The 23,011-nt window shown below is 44.2% G+C and overlaps 2 protein-coding genes across 7 annotated transcripts in view; one reads left to right on the top strand and one right to left on the bottom strand.

Moving 5' to 3' along the window:
* The window catches only part of LOC6494192 (cyclic nucleotide-gated cation channel beta-1), a 62,603-nt gene that overhangs the window by 34,833 nt on the left and 4,759 nt on the right, over positions 1-23,011 (top strand). For 3 of the 6 annotated variants that reach the window (XM_044715645.1, XM_032451233.2, XM_044715643.1), the window contains exons 3-8: positions 8,325-9,056; positions 9,248-9,617; positions 9,691-10,745; positions 20,742-20,893; positions 20,970-21,111; positions 21,178-21,327. In XM_044715645.1, coding sequence (XP_044571580.1) covers positions 8,325-9,056; positions 9,248-9,617; positions 9,691-10,745; positions 20,742-20,893; positions 20,970-21,111; positions 21,178-21,327 — 2,601 coding nt within the window. The remainder of the gene's footprint in view (positions 1-8,324; positions 9,057-9,247; positions 9,618-9,690; positions 10,746-20,741; positions 20,894-20,969; positions 21,112-21,177; positions 21,328-23,011) is intronic. The other 3 variants (XM_044715644.1, XM_044715647.1, XM_044715646.1) reach the window with 3 other exon arrangements.
* On the bottom strand, positions 12,736-13,340 carry LOC6496374 (calmodulin). The gene has a single exon (XM_001960749.4). It carries the CDS (start codon positions 13,229-13,231, stop codon positions 12,776-12,778), a length of 456 nt encoding a protein of 151 aa, XP_001960785.1. The 5' UTR covers positions 13,232-13,340; the 3' UTR covers positions 12,736-12,775.

The following is a 23,011-nucleotide window of genomic DNA, read 5'->3' as shown; positions in this document are numbered from 1 at the left end:
TCGTATATTAAGTAGAAAAGGGCGCTGTCAAGGGGCGGGGGCACAGAGACAGCTGCAAAATGGTGGCCCAAAGCAAATACAATTATAGGGGCAGCCACAACAACAACAATGCTGAGCAAACACTTGCCACGACCACTGTAGAGCAGCAACAACGCCCCCAAAAAAAACAGCCTCGTGCTTAGAATATGTAATTCATTTGAAAGTTTTCGTAGCCACTCTCTCCCTCCCGCCGCGATGTGCTGTCGACAAAAATTAATTTAACTTTCGCCTCGGACAGGAGTGAACCCAGCCTCAGCCCAGTCCTCGATGCCCAGGTCCTGCGAAAAAGGGTCCGCAAGGTTATGGCCCCAAGTGCTGAATGTGCATTTCGATCAATTAACGTTTCCACAAGCGGCTTACAGGCCCCAAAATACGATTAATGCGTGAAATTCACTTAGGCAAAGGCTTTTCAGATGTGAGCACCGAAAAGCAATTGGTTAGAAGCCGCAAGGACCATGATTAGAGGGGAAAACTCTTACAATTAATAAAGGATTAAAAAGAGAAATAAACAATTTGATTATTATTTATTGTATAATTTCACCAAAAATGTCCTCTCCCTTTTCCTGTGAGAAACTTTTAATTATAGTTTTAATATGCGATGCGTTTAGTTTGAATTCTACTCATATCCTTTATCTGCGATGCTGAGTCGGAAATTGCAACTCGAAGCGGTTCTTACTTAACTTGTCTTCCGAAACACCCATATCCTTTGGCACCAGAAGACAGAGCTTGGATGAGATTTACTTCTTCATTCATATTTATGCTCACTAGTAATAGACTATTATCCTAAATAAGGGAATAACATAAATTTGTTTTGCATTTTTGGGGAAAAAAAACAAAAGCTTAAATTGCTATTTGCTTTATCCCACTTGTTTTTAAACTTGCAACTGTTATTGTTGCAAAGGTGAAGCTTTTATGAATACTTTTTAAAACAAAAACATTTTGAAATCAGCTTTGGGTATCCACAAAGTTATTTTAATTCAATTGCAACAATTTAAGCTCCACTGTTGAGTTCTTAATAAGGTGAAACGCTTGCTCTGTGCTCTATGAACTGTGAAAACAAGAAATCGTTAACCCGCTTCTGTCCCCAACCGCTCAACCATTTTCCCCATGTGGTTTCCCCCTCAGCTACTGGGAGTCCTTTACGGCTAGCTGAATTTCAGTGAATTATTGATTTGTGGCTGTGGTGGAAGATAAAGAGCTGCGCCAGCTGCTGCAGCAGTTCGGCTAATTGAAGTGTTGCAGACTCAGTCCGATGAGGGCAACTGCTTAGCTTGTGAATATTTCAAATAAACTTCAAAATAGGTGCAAGTTCTGTGGCAAATAACAATTATGCAATTTCTGTTTCCATTGGCGCTGCAGCAATTCAAATTGAATGTGCTTATTGGGGTCCGTGTGCTTGCGTTCACAGCAATTTGCATAATCAAGGGGGAACATTTTCATTGCATACGCATAGGGGCAAAATGTCGGGGGATATTACGCATACGCCTAGTTGGCGCAAATTGGGCCATTGGCTTCTGTTTTATCGCCGGCAAAAATTAAAATCTAAGCTCAAAGTTTTTCCTTGGCCTCTTGACAGTATTTGTGTGTGCGGCTTTGTCCTAATCACATCACGTGCGACTGTCTTGTCTCACATTACACAGTCCCCTGCCTCCTATACACTGTAAGAAAATCGAATAAATGTGGCCTCCTTATCAAAATGGGGCTGCCATGAGATTCAAATCCTCAAATATGTAAACCTTTTCCCAGTGTACTTTTACTTACAAATACGTATATGCAACTAACTTTCTGGCCAAAATTACAAGCCATGTGCTGAGCCGTGGCTGTTTGGCTTGGTTGTTTTGGGCCTTGTTGGCCCGGCGTTGTCTGTTTTTGGCATTTGTCGCAATTGCCGTTAACTGCCAGCGCGTGTTGCCTGCCAACGTTTCATTATCAAAGCCGAGTTTGCCACTAAGCACGTCGTAAACAATAAGCTGGTCCTCCCCAGCCAGCATCAGCCACCCATCTCCGGCACACGCTTATTACTTTCGTCCCATTAAGGGGACATGGAACAGGACAACGGCCCCTGGACAGCTTTACGGCCTGCATATACCCATATATATATATATGTATAAATTCTGCTTAAAATCGTTTAATATGCTAGGGTCTGACTGGGACTGGGTATGAGTATGTGTGAGTGGAAAGGAGGCGGAGGTCCTGCCTAAATAATTACCATTACAATTTCAATTTGCTTCTTCTTTTTGATGTTTTCCAGGAAAGCCTGAGGGAATAGAGCCTCCAAATTTACGCTCACACGCTGCATAAATGAAGTTTTCGAGCAAACATCTCCCACTGTTATGAGAATTCCGCAAAATGTTTCAAATAATTCGGTTTGGCGCTTTCGTTTGTCTATGCCAGCTCAAAAAGCAATTTACGCAGCCATTTGAGTCCCTAATTAAATGTATAAATTGTGGAAATTTTCAATTTTAAGAAGATCCAAGAGCTTCCGCTTTGGCAGTGGTTGCAATTGACATTTCATTCGCAACTGACTGCCAAGTGCTTGTACTCTAATTTAAATTAAACTAATTTGTAAATTCCCATCTAACACACATACAAGAGCAAACAGACTCAAAACTTTCTTTTTGTATGGTTGTAAGTGTGTGTTAGTCTATCTGTGTTTGCCCTCCACATGCCCTTGTGTATATTTTTAACCCAAATCCATTAGAGAACTTACTCAAGAATGCTTTAGATATTTGTGTGCTGAGAGCGCGCTGTGTCTTAACCCGCTGCATCGCACACAGATGCAAGTTGCAGCTAAAGATACAGATACATATACAGATACACTTGCTTAGCTGGGAGATTCAGAGAGCAGAGCAGAGCAGAGGTCACATCAAGTAAATAGCAACGTCGTCGAGGCAAACAAATACGCAAACATTTATAAGACTGCTAAGCTCATAACGAAATGCACTTACACTTGAGGACGAGGACGCGGGAGCGGGCGCGGGGCCTCACAAGGACATGGGAGGGTGTTACACCGCTTCCTTTTGACTTCTTGTACATGCTGAACACGCGTACACTTAGAGAAAGGTTTGCATTAAACTCCAGCTTTTGTCAGAGGGTTCTGACAAGGCTTTATGGATATTCATTTTTGTTCACCCCGCATGATATATTTTTAAACCACAAACTCAAATCTTCTTGTCCAAGTGTATTTATTATACGCCGTGTGGGACCTACGAGCTGGCGCTCATTTCCCATTCATACCAATGTCCCAGGACAATGCCAATCCGAGGCAAAAGTTGCTTTTCAGCTGGCTTAAACCAAAGCTACCGTTCACCGCTCATCGCTCAACCGGTGGGTTAATGGTCCCAAAACGCCACTGATCAGGACGAGAAAAAAGGATATTCTGGCCAGGCCAGAATGTAATTACCTACATTCTCGTATTCTGTGGGAAATGAAGATATTCGAAATGCGGGCAACCGCCATCGCTTGTCACTCAATTTCAGTGTTCAGCGTGCAGTGTTCAGTGCTTGCACCCGCATTGCTGCATCCTCGTGTTGTATGTGCGGCATACAATATAGCGTATACATATGCATATCCTGGCACGCCACTTCCACTTCTTACCACTTATTTCTCCTTTTCGCCCACATGTCCGCGCATATTAAAAGTTTAATGTAAATGTAATGAGCGCCAGCGCATGCAAATGAACAGTTTTGGCTTGGTTCGGTCCTTGCACTCTTGTCCTCGTCCTCGTCCTCTAGACCAGGATCCGCTGGCCATGTTCTCACACTTTTTTTTATTGCTTTTGCGGTTTGCAGCAGCAGCTGTGCGACATCCTTGTTGCTCGACTGCTAATGAGTCGAGTCACTTAAATACATTGAAAGCGTTGAAAATTTAAAGGACATTTAGTCGTCTGAATGGAGAGGAATTCCAGTTGGATTATAAGCATTAGAGAACTATTCTTTTGTTGGCGCTTTAGGGTGAACATTTTCTATTATTAAAAGCCCGTAACTCAGCTCTGATTAAAACAATAAACTTCGACAACTATTTAATTAATGAAGAACTGAAACTCATTTTGAAAATCAATAATCAAATAGCGTCATCTGTAGCGGCAAGCTTAAACATAATTATTTTTATCCAATATCCAATGCGAAATCGAACGGAAGTCCTTGCTTGACCATCTGCCATGTCCGGAGTGCGGACTCTAACCTGCACAGTTTCACAGGCTCACATTGGCAGGACGATGTCAACGGAATCCCCGCGGCCGTTAATTGAATTGGCTTCTTTGGCGGCGGGTCTGTGGCATGTACCGCCATGTGGCCCATCTGTTCCGGCTGCGGTGGATGGCTGCCCCACCTGGCCACGCCTACACAAACACACGCGTTTACACGCACGTGCGCACACACACACACACACTATAGTAGGGGCGTGACACGCCCCCTATCGCACCTTAATACGCATTCATGCATACCAAACGCACAGGACGAGTGCCAGAAAGATATCCTTCGGGACGGAATTGAATGAGGGGGAGATGATAGGGGAGATGGGATGGGTAATGCGATGGCGGCAATGAGTCGCAATGATGGCGTCTTCACAGTTTCCTTTTTGGCCCTGCAAGGAGGCGTTTAATTAAATGAAGTCGTTTGCATTAATGCCATCATTACGCATTTGCCTACGGAGTGGAGCCTCTTAGAGTGGAGCCTCTTTACGGAAAAATAGGCCAAGATGCACAAAATTCATTACCTAAATGGAGAAACAGGTGCTGTTGTCTTGCCGAGATCTGGATTTCAGTTGCCATATCATGAGTGCTCCATTTCGTGTGCGCCAGAAACTGAAATAAAAGAAATCACACACTCCACTTCCTCAGTGGTCGCCGGATGGCAAATCCATCGACCCAAATTCAATTCTCGCCAACGTCAAACGTTTCCACTCACTCCGGCCACCTAGTATCGAATTTCCACTTTCCACTTTCAGTTCAGAGCTCTGAAAAATCAGAATTTGAGTGTTTTATTGGCCATTTTCCAGTACCAGGGACACAGAGTGGGTGTAAGGGAGTAGCTAGGTAGGTAGGGGCCGGACTTATAAATTCCCTACGGACGCGATCTCTTTTCGAACTTTGGACCAATTACGTGTGGGACATTTAGCCAGTTGGACGAAAAGGATTGGGTCACTAATCTAGACCCAAAGTGCATACAGTAAGGACACTTTAAAGGCATCTGGTTCTGAGTCCAATTATACTGATTTCAAGAAATAATAATAATAATAGATTAGATTAACTATTTCTGGTTTTCAGATTCTCGTTCGCATCGAGCTGCCTCTGAAGGGGCTGGGTCCCCGCGGCGGTTTAGTCCAAGTTTCTGTTTCAAGTAATGTTTTTACGGCTCGACTTCCTTTTTGTGTAGCCTAAGTTTCCATTTCCACTTTGAGTCGGCTTCGCCCCTCTCCCTGTGGGCCGCGTGTTTGTTTAAGGCTGAAGTATGTTTAAGTAAAGTTTCCTCGCAAACTTTTGTCAAAGTATTTTCTCTGTTCTCAAATATTTTCATTTGCCGAGCCAGCTGCACCAAATAATTGAGGTTTAGTTGTTTTTTCCTTGGTTTTCGGGGACATTTGGGCCAACTCATGGTTTTGGTTTCTCCTTTTTTGGGCCAACATTTTTTGGTGGCAGAGTCAGGCTGGCTTGGCACTGGCTGGTGACTGGCAGGCAAAAAACCAACCGAAGCCGAACCAAGTTGCGATGATTTGCGGCAAGCAAATTTATTGACAATTCATGGCTCTCTGTCCGTATAGTGGTGGGTATATATAACTGTATGTGTGTGTGAGTGAGGCCGTTCAAGCGTTTTGTTGAACTTTTGCACAAGTTTGTCGCAAGTTTCCGTTTCCGGCTGGCAGGCCATGACAAAGTGCCGCACATTAAGCTGTAGATTTTTCATTTTTCCTCGCTCTCAGCTTCTTAGCCTCTCATCCTTACTTTCTCCCTCCTTGGTCCTGTTTTTGTTATCACTAAGGCCACAGCCAAGACAAACCGAAAAGCACAAAAGTTTAAATTAATGACACTCAACTATTAGCAAAATTAAATAGTGCCAAGATTATGTCTGCAAACTTATAAATGCGGTCAGGGACGAAGGAGGATTCTTATTAATTCTCTTTCTCTCTCGCTATTGTCTTCTTCTTGGCCTGCTTGCGTTGACAGCGCCTGAAAATAGGCAACAGGCTTGTAAATTACCAATGACGCCATACTCGTACGTCCTGATTTGTTTGTTTTGTCAAAACTTTTACTCATTTGGCTCTATAATACCCATAATACTAAAGGCCTTTGCACAATAAATATTTAAGAACCTTCCACTGCAGTTAACACGTCCTGTATCGATTTTTAATGGCCATTTAAATTCTCAATTACAAAGTATCGCGTTGACCTCCTTTCGGGCTCGTAAGAGGATTAAGAATAGTGTATTAATATGATAAACTTTGCGTATAATCTCGCTTAATGCAGGAGAGATGTCGTAATTTATTAATAATGCATTCGCGGGGCAGGCGGCAGACGGCAGGACCAAAAACATTTCGAAAGGACCGAGACTTTTTCCAACTTGACAGTCTGAAGAGTAATGCCGCAGAAAGGGCTTCGCCGGCTACCTGGAATTAGTTAATAAATAAATGCGGTCAGGATGATTTGTATGTTGCCATTAAGCGCAACTTAATTAGAAATTATAGCCAGGCGAGGAAAGTGCAAATTCATGTTGCCCAGTGTTGGGGGATTGTTGGAAAACGAGGAGTGGCAGGTGTGTGCGGGCCAAAGTAATTGACTATTTTTGCATTTTATCTCGCGACAGTGGCTCTCGAGCATCATTGTTTGGCAGCCTAATTGAATTACGTTAGCCAGAAGCTGAGAGCCTTACTGCCAATAATTAAAAACGGTCGCCCAATAATCAATGGGACGGCACTCAGCTGGAGGCAGGTATCTAGTGACTACACTGGGGGAAAACGGATGAGTTTACTAACAATCCGAGGTATAAGAAAATCAAGGTCCTTTGTTCCTGTGTAGCCTCTAAAGGAGAGCAACAGGCTGTGGAGGACGCCAAGTGCTAGTAATAGAAATAAATTGGCGCCGCACGCAGTTCGATGGCGACAGTATTAGGGACTGAGCTGAATGAGCCACTGACACAGATACAAAGATACACACAGTGTTGGCCATTGTCTTGCCATTTCGACAGTCAAGTGGCACTTGAGCCAGTCTCCGGTTCAGGCCAGGCGCTAACTCCTAACTCCTGGATCCTGGACCCTTTGCGTGTGGCAGCTCATGAATTTCCAAGTGGCAGCTTCAGTTGCCAGGCAGCTGGTTAAAAGTAATGAAGCTTCAACGACCCGCGCGTGTGTGACTCCGTTCCCCTTCTCCATTCCTTCTGTACACCCTTATACACCCTTCATTTTTTGTTGCATGCCCCATTTAGGCGCACGTAATTAAATCCAACTTTATTATCACATTTTGAGAGCCCAGAGAACGGAGGTACATACATATAGCAACTTTGGTGCGAAGGTACTTGGCCATCACCTTGTAAGCCAACTTGAGCTTTGCATGCCACCTGTACACAGTTATTACCTTTAAATTGGCTTATAATTTAATACATTTGGGTTGAGGGTTTCAAGTATAAAAGGGCAAGAAGTAAGAGATCTAAAAGTGATATGATACTTATTGTTCGACCTGTTTTTAAATTAATTTCAAAACAGTTCTGATAATAGCTAAAGAAATTCCACCTTTCCTTTGTGTATTCCTGTGTATCCTTACCTGGTAAGAGTTAACTAGTTCTAGTCCTAAATAAATAAGTGTACAAGTCCTAGTATCCATGTTATACAAACCTTCTCGTACATCTTGTTGTTGTTTCTTGTTGAATGATGTTGCTATTTGATAACGTTATTGCAGTTGAGTTGTTGTTCAAGACCAACACTTTCGACACCACCACCACCACCAACCAGCAAACCACCTGTAGCCACCAAACCACCACCAATCAACCAACCAACCAACCAACCAAATCAGAAAACCAAACCACCCAAAACAAAACCCTTCTCACCCGTTCTTAATGTGATTTATTCGCTCATATCTCTCTGTTTGTGTGTGTGTTTCGCTCTAGAAAACAAAAAAAACAAAATAAAAATAAAAATAAAAAAAAAAACAAATGTTATTAATGGAAAATATGCAATTAATTTTACTCTATACTCTGCTCACATTTCTCACATACATACATAAATCAAATGCGAAACCAATTACAAAATTAATCAAAATACTCTGAAAACACAATGTGCTTGTGTGGCAAGCTCAGTTGCCACGCCCACACTGAAGCGTGAGGCGGCCATAGATGGCGATGCAAATGGAGACGGACATGGAGATGTCGACATCGAAATCGATTCTGGGGCAGATGATGATGACGATGATATACGATGGCTGAGGGAGCAGAAGGTTCCAAATCCGACACATGACTGGCCACAAACCAAAACAGCAGCAGCAGCAACGAAAGCAACAGCAATACGTCAAAGCAACAATAACAATTGCAACAGCAATTATAAAAGCAACAGTAACAGCAACAGAAACACCCACAATTTAGCCCCACGGGCCAGCTTCCCGGAGATCATGCAGCCACGGCTCTCCCTCAACGGGCTCCTCAACCCCTCGCTGATGCCCTCGCCCCGACCCCTGTACCGGGATCACAGCTCGAGGTCGATCAACCCGCTGACCGCATATGAGCAGCAGATGGCCGAGCTGGACGGCAGCTTCTATGCCAGCAATGCGGGCTACCTGGGCGCCGGAATGGGCGGCAGTGCCGGCGGTGGGACAACCTGTACAAATCTTACAGTGGGAGGTGGCGGGGCGGCGACATCGGTTGGTGGTGGCAGTGGTGGTCCTGCCCTGGGTGGCGGTCCTTCTAGTGGTGGTGGTGGTGCATCAGCCATACACACAACCGAACTCTCGATCACACCCACAATGGCCAGCGATGAGCAGTTTATCGATCTGGGGAGCCTGAGGCGCTTCTCGATCGATCGCCAGAGCTTTCTCGGTAAGGCCGAAGTGATCCCTCTAATCCTTTACCTGTAACTCCAAGAAACTTTTTAGATATTGTAAATCCATTCCAACATTCCAAGTGAAAATTTTAAAGTACCTTTTGCTTTTTTTACCTTCCTTGAGCTATAAACTCTGTCATTAAACACTTAATCCCACTAAGATCTAACCACTTATTTTAATTCACAGATCTAGGACCAAAGTTTGGCATGACCCAGCCGAAATTCGGCCAGAGCGTCTCGCAACAAGGTTTCTTCACTTCGCATGACAGCCTGGCCACACCATGCGCCTCCCGAGCCTCCAACTCGCACATGGCCACCGTAAGCACTGCCTCCGAAATGGATCTTCTGCACAACAAGCAACGCAACATGTCCCGCGGTCGCCTGAAAACGACGACCAGCGGAGATCAGCCGCTCTTGGGCACCTGGAATCGTTCCACGGGTCGCTCCACGGGCTCCCAGGATAACACTCTGGCCGGTGGCGGTGGCGGAGGTGCCACCAGCCTGCCCATGGGTGGACATGCCCAGTATGGCGGCAACTACTGCAACGGCACAGATCGGTGGGTGGACCTTTCATGCAACTTGAAATGTAATATTTAAATATTATTCTGTTAATTTATATTTTCTTTTTAGCTACCCGCGCTCAAGATCGCAACACCACAACGCCGCCCAGCAGCCGCACCACCCCTACCAGCTGCAGCACTCGGCCTCCACGGTATCGCACCACCCGCACGCTCACGGCCCGCCCTCCCAAGGGGGACCCGGTGGTCCGGGGCCGCCCCACGGAGGGCATCCCCAGCATCCGCACCACGGGGGAGCGGGAAGCGGGGGCGGTAGTGGGACGGGGCCGCATGGTCAGCCGCACCACCAGAAACCACATCGCACGGCCTCGCAGCGGATTAGAGCGGCAACGGCGGCGCGAAAACTCCACTTTGTGTTCGATCCGGCGGGACGACTGTGCTACTACTGGAGCATGGTCGTCTCCATGGCCTTTCTGTACAACTTCTGGGTGATAATTTACCGCTTCGCCTTCCAGGAGATCAACCGGCGCACGATCGCGATCTGGTTCTGCCTGGACTACCTATCTGACTTCTTATATCTGATCGATATATTTTTTCACTTCCGCACCGGCTATCTGGAGGACGGGGTGCTTCAGACGGACGCACTGAAGCTGCGCACCCATTACATGAACTCGACGATCTTCTACATCGACTGCCTGTGCCTGCTGCCGCTGGACTTCCTCTACCTGTCCATCGGCTTCAACTCGATCCTGCGCAGCTTCCGGCTGGTGAAGATCTACCGCTTCTGGGCCTTCATGGACCGGACCGAGCGCCACACCAACTACCCCAATCTGTTCCGGAGCACGGCCCTGATCCATTACCTGCTTGTGATATTCCACTGGAACGGCTGTCTCTACCACATCATCCACAAGAACAATGGCTTCGGATCGCGCAACTGGGTCTACCACGACTCGGAGTCGGCGGACGTCGTCAAGCAGTATCTGCAGAGCTATTACTGGTGTACCCTGGCTCTGACCACCATCGGGGATCTGCCCAAGCCGCGCTCCAAGGGCGAGTATGTCTTCGTTATTCTGCAGCTGCTCTTCGGTCTGATGCTCTTTGCCACGGTTCTGGGGCATGTGGCCAATATTGTGACGTCAGTGAGTGCAGCACGCAAGGAGTTTCAAGGTGAGTGATATTGGTTGCAATGTCTACTAGAGATACTAGATTTCAAGTTTTTATGAATAAGTGATTTTTGACATTAATTGAAACTAAAGAAACATTGCGAAACAGAGGATTTTTTAAACAATAGACCTCGGATTGTTTCTGCACTCAAAGAAAACAAACATCCTGAAAATATGTCAGTACTTAGCATAATTATAAACACAAGAACAAAGGAGCAATTAAAGGAATGACAAATATATACTGTGACAACAAAATTCCTGAAAGTAGAAATGATTTTCCTGGAAAATGTCATGTGTCTTTTGAAAACATTGAGTCATAAACGGAAAATATTGGAAAATATTTTCTATGAAAGAGCTTTATTAAGCCAGCCCGGCTATGACCATAGCCACGAAGGCATGGATTTCTTTGTATCAACACAAGAATTCCAAGTTTTGGCAAAGCAGTTGACCAACTGTTGATTATAGTTGTCCTGACAACCGAGAAAGGACCTGCCAGCATCTGAATGCGGATTATGGAATAAAAAAAAAAAGAGGAAACACACACAAGAGACGGGAATCCATAGGAGCAACAATGAGCAAATATTCTCGTGCTTATTCTTTTGCTGAGGCGTTGCTTAAAGGACAAATTCCGGGCGAGATTATATACTATAGATGTTATAGGGTTATTGTGGGGTTGAAAGCTTTGCCAGCTCGGCAATTTTATGCAAAATATTGAAATCTGGCGCTGCCATGGCAATGACGGGGCCTCTGCGCCGCCAGCCATGTCCATTGTGGCTGGCAAGGAGCTCAAAGGACACGAGAGGACTCGTGAAGGAATCTCTTGTAGGCTCAGTTGGGCGTGCGGCCATTAGCTAAATGAACTCGTTTACTCGGTCTGGCCATAAATAACTGGACGAAATGCAAGAGCAATCCAAGTCAGCTAAGTGGAAAATGCCAAGTGAAAGGCAAAGAAGGACCAGACTTAGGTACACTGAGGGAAAAAAAATGTTAGCTAGGGGTTTAAATAAATTTGATTTCCAATCTAGGTACTAAAATAAATGAAATTTTTAGTGTCCCTTCTTTAAATTCGTTTCTGTTTCATTCTTTTAGTTAAGAAACTATTAATTGAACTAGTTTTTGTCAAGTGCAGTAGTACCGGAAACGGAAACAGTATTAAGAAGAAGAGCCAGTAGCCCCGTTGGCATCATTTGTGGCTTTCATTAAGGGCACCGTCAGCTGAAAAATATTAAAGCCCCTCACAGCTATCACGGCTCAAGGCTCACGGCCTGGACGAGGTGGCTCCAAAGGTGGCCCCGATTTGTCCTGTGGCCGAAGCGCAAACAAAGCACAATTGAACGCCAATGGGCGGTCCAAAAGGGGGCGTGGTCTCTTTATTCCTCTTGGTATGTTCTACCGTTTCTTCTTACTTTGGCTCCTGGAGAGTCTTCTTCCTGTGCGTCTTCCTTGCCATCCTTCCTTCCCACCCATGTATGTATGAGAGCTCCGCTTGCAATTGCCGGCCAACTGGCAGCTGACTTGTTTACACAACACTTTGCATGTGTGTTTGTGTATTTGTGTGTGTATGTGGCCATTGCACATGTGTCCATGCCATGTCCTGGCTGGCCGGGAGGGAGAGGGAAAGGGGCGTGTCAGGGGCGGAAGACTATTCTGATGGCAAAGTCAGCAAGCAAAGCTCTGGCGGCTTAATGGACGAAACGTGCTGTTGAATTAATTTCTGGCTTTATGCTCTCAATTTTTTCTTTCCGTTTTCATTTTGATTTTTTTTCTTGCTTTTTTCCCCCTCTGCAGACAGAAAAATGACTTAATGATATTAGATTCCCACAATTAAAGTTAAATAACATTTTTTTCTCTCTAATTAAAATAAAGTTAAGCACAATATTAGGCGGTTCACAACAAACTTTTGTTGGCCAATTGTAGTTCATATTTTATTCCAGGACAAGTAAATTTTCTCACTGTATAGCTTTGCTGCATTTTTGCAGGATATTTGTCAAAGGCAAATTTTCAATATCAATTTTTATTGCGGCCCTATAGTGACTATACGGCACTATACATGAAGTTTATAAAGTCGCGCAGATTTATGCGACCATCACAGTCGACGTCCACCTCCCGGCAGATGTCATTGATTTCGTCGTCGGTTAGAACGATGCCCAGGACCTGCATAGTAGAACGCATGTCCTGGGTACCGATATAGCCGTCTTTGTCGCGATCGAACAGCCTGAAGGTGCGCCTCAGGCTCTCCTCGCTGTCCACATCGATCATCCGGGGAGCCATCAGGTGGATGAAGGCATTCATATGGATGTTGTAGTCCTCGTCCGAGGCCACCGAGTCGATGAGCTCGAACAGTTCCGCTTCGGTGATCTCGTGACCCAACGACAGCATCGCCCGACGCATTTCGCTCGGCGAGATGCTGCCATTGCGGTCCACATCGAACTTGTCGAAAGCCTCCTTCAGCTCGTCAAACTGCTCTTTGGTCAACTGACTCACAGCCATCAAAAAAGGACCAGAAAGGAAGGACTAGGGGGAATACCAAAACCAAAACCCAATAAAACACAAAATAATCCAGGAAAGTGGTGTACAAAAAAGCTATGTGTGTATACAAAAACTGACAATCAACTCAACTCAACTCAACCGAACTCGGACTCTGCTCTCGATGGCTAATAAAACACTTAGCCGAACTGAGTTTGTGGTTGCAAACTTTGCTGGAATAATAATGCATCATACACTACAAGGATCCAAGGATTCAAGGATCCAAGGGGCCAAGAGCAAAGGCAAGCGGAAAAAAAATTGAAAATAGAAAATAATAGAAAGGAGAGAAGCTTTGGAGAACCATCCATCAATTTGTCAATTCAGCGCTTGCCTTCGAGTGGCCAGGACGATGATGATGATGATGGGCAGTAGTCCTGTCCGGTCATAAAAAACTTCGCTAAAGGGGGGGGCGAGAAAAAAATAACAAATTGAATAGTTTAAAGTTTAAAGTGTTTGGATCATGATGACTATTATGAAAGACAATAATATGCTATTCAGAATTATAATAAATCATTAAATTAGTAAACTTAACCTGAAATCAAGATATCAACTCACTGCCACTGCCATTATGTAGAATGACGCACATTTTAAGTTATTTTTCACTCAACTTTCACAAATTCTCAAATGCCATTGACTTTTCGGGGATTTCTAGGCTTAGCAATAAGTTTCTCGACATCAGCCCATTTGAGGCATTCAACTTTTGAGGCCTGCTGTTGCTCGTTGTTGCCCCCAAAAGGGCTTTGAGCCGAGATGATAAGCAAATGAAATGTTGTCGCCCCGTCCCACATGGCGGATGATTAATGATTTACATTTTTCCAGGGCGAAGGGCCCTCCTCCCTCCACACAGGACCCAGGAGAGGCTGGCAAAAGTTTAAAGACACTTTTTCACTCTTTGCGAATTCCGCTAGTCACAGCTTAGTGACTGAGACTGGGTCTTCTGCTACATTAGCCTACATCCTGTGCTCTACATCCCACTCAGGATAACTCGGAATAACTGAGAGATGCAGCAACAACTTGTGCTCGTTGCTGGCTGCTGTATTTGCTTAAGCCGAGGTCGCTTTCCTGTTTCCTTCCGCCGCTTTTCCGACTCGTCTCCTCTCGAGGGTGGGTCGGGGGATGGTCGGGGTGGTGCGGCAGTAGTGGGTGGGTGGGCTCAGGCCATGAAGATTGATTTTGAAATAGTTGGTCTGCCTTTTTAAATTTGATTGACGTTATTACATTACATAACAACGCACACTAAGAGGCAAGAAGGAAAAGCAGCTGGCTTAAGTTATTCATCCATTTAGCCCCACTTAGGGTGGTGCAGGGTGGTGTGGTGGTGAGGGTGGTGAGGGTGGTGGCAGGACGGCAACAACAAGTGGAAAACTGTCATTATATTTGAGTTATTGATGGTTCTTTTTTTTTCAAAATCATTTTGCAACAATGTTGCTCCTACCCGGGCTTACAAATACACAGCCACATGCTGACAGGCTTGGCCAGGACACCCCCTTATCCTTTTCCCCTCTCCCACTAGCACACCCACACATACACACACTATTATATTCACGCTTAGTTAAACGCATGGCTGTGGCTTGTTAACGCCGACAAGCGAAAAAGTTTGCCGTTCTTGCGATAATCGACAAGCTCCCACAGGCACAAAAAAGGATTCAGGAGTAAAAAATGTATAGAATAATGAATTCTTTTACAAGATTAAGGTTTCTTAAATATTTTCTGAGAATTCATAGTCCCGTTTTTTCGTAGTGTAGACCGCCAGCCTGCCAGGGCCTTTGGTGTATTGAATTTTCCATGTTTTGGCTTCAGTCCAAACAGCATTTCAAAAACTGACATTAAAAATTATGTAAATTGCAGCCCCATCTCTTTTTTCCCCCCCTCCCTATCTCTCTCTCTCTCCCTCCATGCCATTATGTAATTGTTATTGTAAATAGTTTTATGCAAATTTTGCCGCTGTCAGCAAAACTGTCAACGGACCTTGATTGATGCATGTTGGCAGTTTGCATATGAATCACATGACCTCCTTTCCCTGGCCCTCTCTCTCTTCCTGGCCAGATATCTCTGCCCGATGCTCTTACCAATTTTATTTCCCGGCTTATTTAGTTTTAAAATATTTATTCAATTTGGAATGGTGTGAGTTTCGCCAGCAAAGTGCTCTCAGTCTTCATTTACAATTAACGTCTGTTTGGCCCGGACTTGGCTGGCCGGTCTTGGCTTTTGGCCTCGCAATTAAAACAATTTACTCGCTCAATTTAAGCCAACGCAAACAAACACGAAAGGGGCTAAAAAGGAGCTGGATGCTGGATGCTGGATGCCGGATCCTGGCTCCTGGATCCTGCCTGGAACTTGGCTCAATGGGGCGGTGGAGCTGGTCAAGATTTGTAGTGGCTTTTCCAAGCGTTTTTGACTTGCTAAACGCATAATGGACTAAGTGTTACTGTTTGCTTTATTGTTTTTGTTGTTTAACAGTTGTTGTGTTTTTTTGTTGCTACTATTATTTTTGTTGTTGTTGTTTTGGCCTTGTTGATGCTGCCCCACAATGGTGGCTCTAAAAATAGCAGCGCGCCAAAGTGACGAAAGGCAAACGAACTGAACCAAGAACGCGTTACCACATTCGCCATTAGCGCGGACACGGCGATATCCTTGCAATTCACTGAAGAAAACTGGGGGTTTCCTTACAGATTTTCCTGAAATTCCAAATATTTAAAACAAACAAATCAAAAGGATTCAACTTAAGTCTTAAGCTTGCGTCAAATATTTGCTTTTTTTCCTGTGGTCTTTTTTTTTTCTAACTTTCCCAGTGACAGTGAGACAGAGTTGGTAGAAGTCTTACAACAGTATCCTTTTCAAAACGGACATCTCTGGGATTCCAGTGGCTGTGGACTGTCAAAGGACTTTCCAGGGTATCGCTTTCTTCGATTTGAGCGACTCCTTGGGCCCGTACCTCTTTTTCCGTTACTTTTTATTTTCATCCTGCCGTGGGGATGCGGATGCGGATGCGGAAAGGGGGCTGCAGCCACGTCCATTATCCACTTTAAGTTGCCCGTCCTTGCTGCGTATGTATGGGTGTAAAGAGTGTGTGACTGTATGGGTGAGGGTCCTTCCATCCAATCGCCGTGTATGTGTGTGTTTTCAGCTTGGTTTGTGTTTGTTGTTCGTTTCGCTGTTTGCTTTTGCTTGCCACAGCCATGTCCACTGTGTGTGTGTGTGTGTAGATTTGTTCAAGTTTATGTTTGCTTCTGGTTATGCCCCACAGCTGTAACGGTACTACACGTGTATTAGTATGTGTGTAAGGATGGGGGGTAACATGGTGTTGGTGTATATGCGGATTCCAATCAATATCGTAGACGCAGTCGCCGCTGGTGGCCGCTTTTGCCCATTAAGCTGCATGTACACCAACTTACTGTCGTATTTTTAGAACAAACCAGCAGCAGCACCAGTTGTTGTTCCTTCTTTCAGTTTTTCCATCTTTTTTATTTTTCCATTTTCCTTCTTTTTTTCTCTCTGTGTGTGTGTGAGTTTTTTTTTTGTTTTGTATTCTGCCGTTGTATTACGGCATGTAGCTGCTCTTTAAGGGCAAAAGTATTCCATTATCCTTGAATGGCGAATTTGCCAAGGATTTCAGCCCAGCGCCCGCTGCATCTGGCATGCGCATTGTTATTGCAAACGGCTGCCCCTGCCACAGCAAACGCTCCACAAGGTGCTCGCCGCATTTATTTTTAGTTACCGCCTGAATAAATCCATCGCAGCATTTCATTCGACCATCTCTCGCCCCTCCTGCCACTTGGCCATTGTTTGTTGCCTCATCCAGGTCCTGAAGGTGCAGCACAAGCAGCGGCAAATGCATAATTAAGGTGCAAAAATCAGAGGCGGAATAAATTTGGCTCGAAATTGGTTTTCCCAGCTCTGAAATGTATACTTGAATGCTTAAGCAACTATGATATTTCAAAATGAAATATGAGATTAAGCTTTCTCCTGAATACAAAATGCATTAATGCTATTTTTGGTTATTTATATTGAAAAGGAACATGGCCAAATACCATTAAAATAATCACTTGAAAAGTTTCTCCCCATAACGATGGAATTTCAGTTGCATACCTTCCCTCACCTTCTTTTTTTTTTTTGGGATAAAGTTAGATAGTTAGATAGCAGGGTATGGCTACAGACCATTAGTTTTCGTCCCTGGGTGTCCTGGCTGTCCCTGCACTCGACTGATAATCGCAGACAATTCCTTCGATTCCTGTGCGCATTCTGTGCACTCTTTTCAACTCCCATTTGAGGCCATTGTTCTGTCTCCTGGCCCGTCTTCTGGACCGCCTTCTCCCTCCGAGCACAACTTCCGACTTTGGCATAACACATCAGCTTGGCTCTTAAGTGGTTTCTAGTTAGTTTGCAATTTTCACTTGGCTAAAACGCCCCCTTCTCCATCTCTTCCTTCCATTCCTTGGTTTTTTCATCTTTTCCCCATTTTTTTTTGTGGCGCTTTTATGAAAAGACTGTGGCTCCGGAAGAGCAAGTTTTTGTCACGCATATTTACTGTTTGTATGTGATCCCTTCATTGTTCGGGGCTGCTGGAAAACTTGCTGCTGCAGTTTGTTGCCACACAATGGCTTGAACTTTTGCACCCAGATTTCTTTCATAACATACACACGCGGTGGCTCCCAGCTCCCAGCTCTCACCTCCCAGTGCCCACCTCCACGTATCTGTGACTTTTGTCTGCAGCCTGCAGTTGATCCTTCGGCGGCAATTGTCCTCGTCTGTCAGTCGAAGAGAGGAGAGACAAAAGTCAAGTCAAAACAGTAAATGTAGTTATTGGGAAACGGTGTCGCTTAGTTTGAGGTGACACCGCCATCCGTCCCTATTAAGTTGTCCAAAAAACAAAAACCAGATAGATCCGAGTAATGAAAAAATAAAATAAAATAAAATAAAGAAATTGCAACAGAAGCGGATCAAAGTTCGCCGGGGGCAACTGTAGGCGAAGCAGAGCATAAAATAAAAAATAAATAAGAAATAAGCTGAACGTGAAGCCAAATGCAGTTCTCCCTTCTTGGCCAACTTCGTCCCTTTTTGGCCAAACGCTGCCAAGTGACTTGAGGGCAAAAAATGGCAAATTAAATTTTGCTAGCAGAATGCAACGAAATGGAAGATGGAGGAGCCGATGGGAGGGGGCCAAAAGTGGGTGAAAAGGGCCAACAAAACAGGACGAAACGGAGCGAGGCCGAAAGGAACAGGATAAGCTCTGTTCAGCCACAGAGCAAGCAAAGGAATTAAAGCTCGAGTAATTTCTAAAAACACCAAAAACCAAGACAGACACCGGCAGACTTGGCTGACAAAAAGAGACAGGAAGCGGCAGTCTAGAAAGAGATGGCAAGTCCGTCGAAAGCAACCGCAATTACTGAATGCACAGGACACAAAAAAAGAAATAGCATCCTTGCTAACCAAAAATAAATGAAAAATCGACGAGAAAACATAGTTGATAGTGTGCAGCTATTATGAAAATAGCTGCATTTCTTCTTGTTTATTTTTGCCGTCTGCCATGAAATATGCAATTAATATTTAGATTGATTTTCAATTGTTACAAGAACACGCAAAGGACCTCTTTATATAGTGGGTGCCTGGTTGGATAACAATGCGGGCGGGGAATGGAATGGTGGAAATTGAAGTAAAATTCAACCATTGGGTGTCGAATGCATTCGAGCAGCGCCGCAATAAAAATCGCTGTAATTTTGCATGGCTCTTGTGTCATTGAAATGTTGGCATAGAGAAGGAAAATGGCTAAAAGGCAAATGGGGGGATGACAGGATGGCAGGATATGTATGTATGTATGTATGTCTGTGTGTGTGCCGTTTCTAACGTTATCCATATCCGATATGTGTAATGGCTGCCAGGAGGCAGACATTTCCATTCAATAATCTCTCATTTTACCCGGAAGAAGCAACACAATACGAAAAGCAAAAGAAAACCGAATGTATTTTTAAATTAAATAGAGAAATGGATTTATTTCTTAACTTGCATAAGGATAGTTGAGATTAAATACAAGGTAGTCTCTATTTAAAGACACTTATATAACTTTTTTTTTGGGGGATAGTAATTGTAACTCACTCCCCCCAACATTCTACGTCCATTATTGTAAGACAATCGAACCGAAATTTGAGATTGACAACAAAGGACATCTGACAATTGGGAAATGACAAATGATCAACTGGGAATATGCGTGCCATTGGGGAGCTGGCGATTGATTGCATTATAGATGATGTCCCCGCCGCTGACCCCCTACCTCCGAGTGGACTAAGAGTCCTGGTAACTGGGTATTTATTTGTATTCAATCTGTTTGCCTGTTTGTCAGTTGGTTTTCAAATGTTTGCACGAGCAAACACAAAAGACGCAGCACTCAGCCACCCAAATACCCTGGCAGCTCCACCTGACAGCCAGCCAGCTAGCCAAGCCGCCCACATTTTCACATCCCCCCTTTGGCAACCGCCGACAAATTGTGTCAATATTTGTTACCACTGACGAGCCAAGAGATTTAATTTCCTCTTATCGACGACTGGGCGTTGCCAGTCGGAGTAGTGGGCGAGCCGGCGACTGGGCGAGCGAGGAAACTAAAAACAAAAGGCCAGTTGTCATCAATATTGCTCAAACAGAATCGTGTTCCCGGCAGCCCAACAGCGCCTGGTCACATGGAACGCCTCACTTCCTTCTATAGACATTTAACAGATATGGCCAATCGAGCGAACATCGCTCATTGTTAAGCTGCAGCTGCCACTGCACCACTGTGGCGCCACCCAACCGCCAAGCCATCTAGAAAGCGGTTAGTTCCTTTGTGCGTGCTCTTCGAGGGATTGTTAATTGCTGGCTAAACAGAAGATAAACCTATACGGTGAACCAACTCCTCAGGGAGCTTTAGTAATCAATATCAAGTATACGCCAGGTGTGCCGGGCTTGCCGGTATTGCCGGGAAGAGCTTACAACAGGCATCTTTTGCCGGACAGCTCAAATCCCCATATAACAAATTTATGCAGACCATCTTGATTGACCGATTAGAAAGAAAAGCCCACAACCATGGGCTAAAATACAAAAATCTTCGACTAAATATTGGAATATGTGGAATATTCTAAAAATAGTTCTTGGAACTATGATATTTAATAAGATTATAAGCTTATGGAGTAGTTATTTGGAATTTTAAAGAAAATAAATCCCTTTTTTAATGTATTTATAATCTCTGACCTGCCTTGATTTATTTCACAACAAAAATTGGAGTACAAACAACTTGCTTATTTTGTTTGTTCCAATTAATATTACCATTGTACTAGACCCTAATTTCCAGGCACTTTGTATGCCAGGCGCGTATCAATTTCCAGGAAAATCCTCAGTAAATACAAATAAAACATTTTCCTTTTTCATCTTGTTTGTTTTCCCATCTAACTTCCCAATTTTCCCCATTTTGTTTCTGTTTTTTTTTTTTGGTGTTGGGGAACTTTAGCCAAACTGGATGGCGTGAAGACGTACATGCGGATGCGACGTGTGCCGAATCATCTGCAGGTGAAGGTCATCAAATGGTTCGATTACCTGTGGCTCACGCAAAAATGCTCGGACGAGGAGCGCGCCGTGTCCTGTCTTCCTGATAAATTAAAGGCAAGTACACCGTATCCCTGCCTTGAACACGATTTCTCCATTACTAAAAGCGAAATCTTTTTTTTGATTCCGACAGGCTGAAATAGCAATTAACGTCCATTTAGATACACTTAAGCGGGTGGAGATTTTCCAAAATACTGAGGCCGGTTTCCTCTGCGAGCTGGTCCTGCGCCTGAGACCCGTGCTCTTCTCGCCCGGCGACTACATCTGCAGAAAGGGTATGCCTGCCGCCTGTCCCTAATCACTCCAGCCACTTGACCGTTTTTTCTTGTGTCACATTCCAGGCGAGGTGGGGAAGGAGATGTACATTGTGAATCGAGGACGATTGCAGGTGGTGGCCGACAACGGAAAGACGGTGATGGCCTCCCTGAAGGCCGGTTCCTATTTTGGCGAGATTAGTATACTCAATATGGGCACCGCAGGTAAAGAACTTGGTAAATATCCCGTTTTAGTGCGACAGGCGGAACAATAACGATAACGTAACTACTACAACAACCTTCCAACCCAAAGCCCCCTGAGAAAATCTACCATATAATGCTCCCCCCAGCAGACACTGACACACAAAAAATCTACTAGAACTATAGAAAAGCAACCGTATCTATGTCTGTGTGGAATGTAATTGTCTATAATCGTGCAACTAAGTGTTAACCGGAGATCCTAACTAAAATAGTCCCAACTAGTAAACGAAATAGAAGAGCACTCCCCATGGATTTTAAATATTTAATATAGAAACACCATTTTTAATTGATTTTTTTTTTGGTAAATTTTTTATTGTGTTTGGTTTTTCAGTAACTTTTCAATGTTCATTTTTCCGCCAGCCCAAAAAGTATGCAACGAATTTTATTGCACTCCCTTCACACACACACACAAGAGCACTGGAATACATATATGGTTGAAACATTAATGAATGTCAAATGCAATTATTGCACCTGCATGCTCTCACACGAGTCTTTCCATTTTTATTTTTATTGTTCTCGGCATTTTTATTGTAGAGGCATTCATAAAAACAATAACGAAAATAAGAAAAAACAAAAAAGTGCCCGCAATAATTGTGGTTGCGATTCGAAAATAAAAACAATTTACTGAACTTAACGCCACTTTAATTTTCATGTAATGGTCCTGGCCAGCCAAGTGTGAAATTCAGTCGCGCCACGCCCCAGCCCGGCCCGGGGGACTGTCATAATTAAGAGTATTGTGCGCGTTGTGAGAGTTCCAAATGCATGCGAGATATCTGCACGTTGCATACTTGAAGGCGTCGTGCCCCCTAATTGAGTTTACGGAACAGCAAGTGTTGGCAACTCAATTTGCAGACAAAAGTTAAGGTGCCCCAAAAGTTTCACAACCCAACAGCCCACCGCCCACCGCCCGCTGCCCCTCGTTTACGCCCACGCCCTCGTCACTTCGCCACCGTCCTGCTACAGTGTCCCATAACAATCGCCCCAAACAATTAGAGATGGCGAAATCGAATTGTTTAAAGTTTCTTTGTGTTTCTGCATGATTTAAGCCTTATTCTACAGTTTGGTTCCATTCACGTCCAATCAACGGTGAGAATGGCCTAAAGGAATTTCGCACCGACATGCAATTTCTTACGCTAGTTAGTAGCTATTTCTCTCTCTCTGTCTCTCTCTATGTATCTCTATCTTAATATCTGTGTATCTCTATGTATCTCTCTCTATATATTTGCCTTCGACTGTTTAAGAGTCGGTGTTGTTGTTGTATTGCTTTGCCTGGACGTAATTTAAACGTTTCTCTACACGTAATTGTATTGAAATTTGTGTGTAATTTAAATTAAGTATACGACCTGTTTACACACACACACACCAACTGACACAAACTGGATCCTTCTTGTTCGACAAAGGAAACATTGAAACTGCATGGGCAGTTTGGAAATTTTTGAAATTTTTACCCAGCTCTGGTCATATATTTTAATCAAAACATGTTTCCGTTGATCCCATTCAATATTTACTCCCCAAGGATAAAATACGGCCAGGATGTTCCTATTTTGCCTTTACGAAACCACCTCCCTGAAAACCCAATTCTATCTACCACATCCATATTGTGTGTGGCATGCAATTTTAATGTCTTTGTGCGCCCAAGTCAACAAGAAGAATCTAAGGA

The sequence above is a fragment of the Drosophila ananassae genome, chromosome 3L (genome assembly GCF_017639315.1).
Source record: "Drosophila ananassae strain 14024-0371.13 chromosome 3L, ASM1763931v2, whole genome shotgun sequence".
In the NCBI taxonomy this organism is placed as follows: Eukaryota; Metazoa; Arthropoda; class Insecta; order Diptera; family Drosophilidae; genus Drosophila; species Drosophila ananassae.
This window is presented reverse-complemented; position numbering and strand designations above follow the sequence as displayed.

Bases quoted from the DNA above. Each gene is read 5' to 3' on its own strand.
- LOC6496374 (XM_001960749.4), bottom strand. From the start codon at position 13,231: ATGGCTGTGAGTCAGTTGACCAAAGAGCAGTTTGACGAGCTGAAGGAG.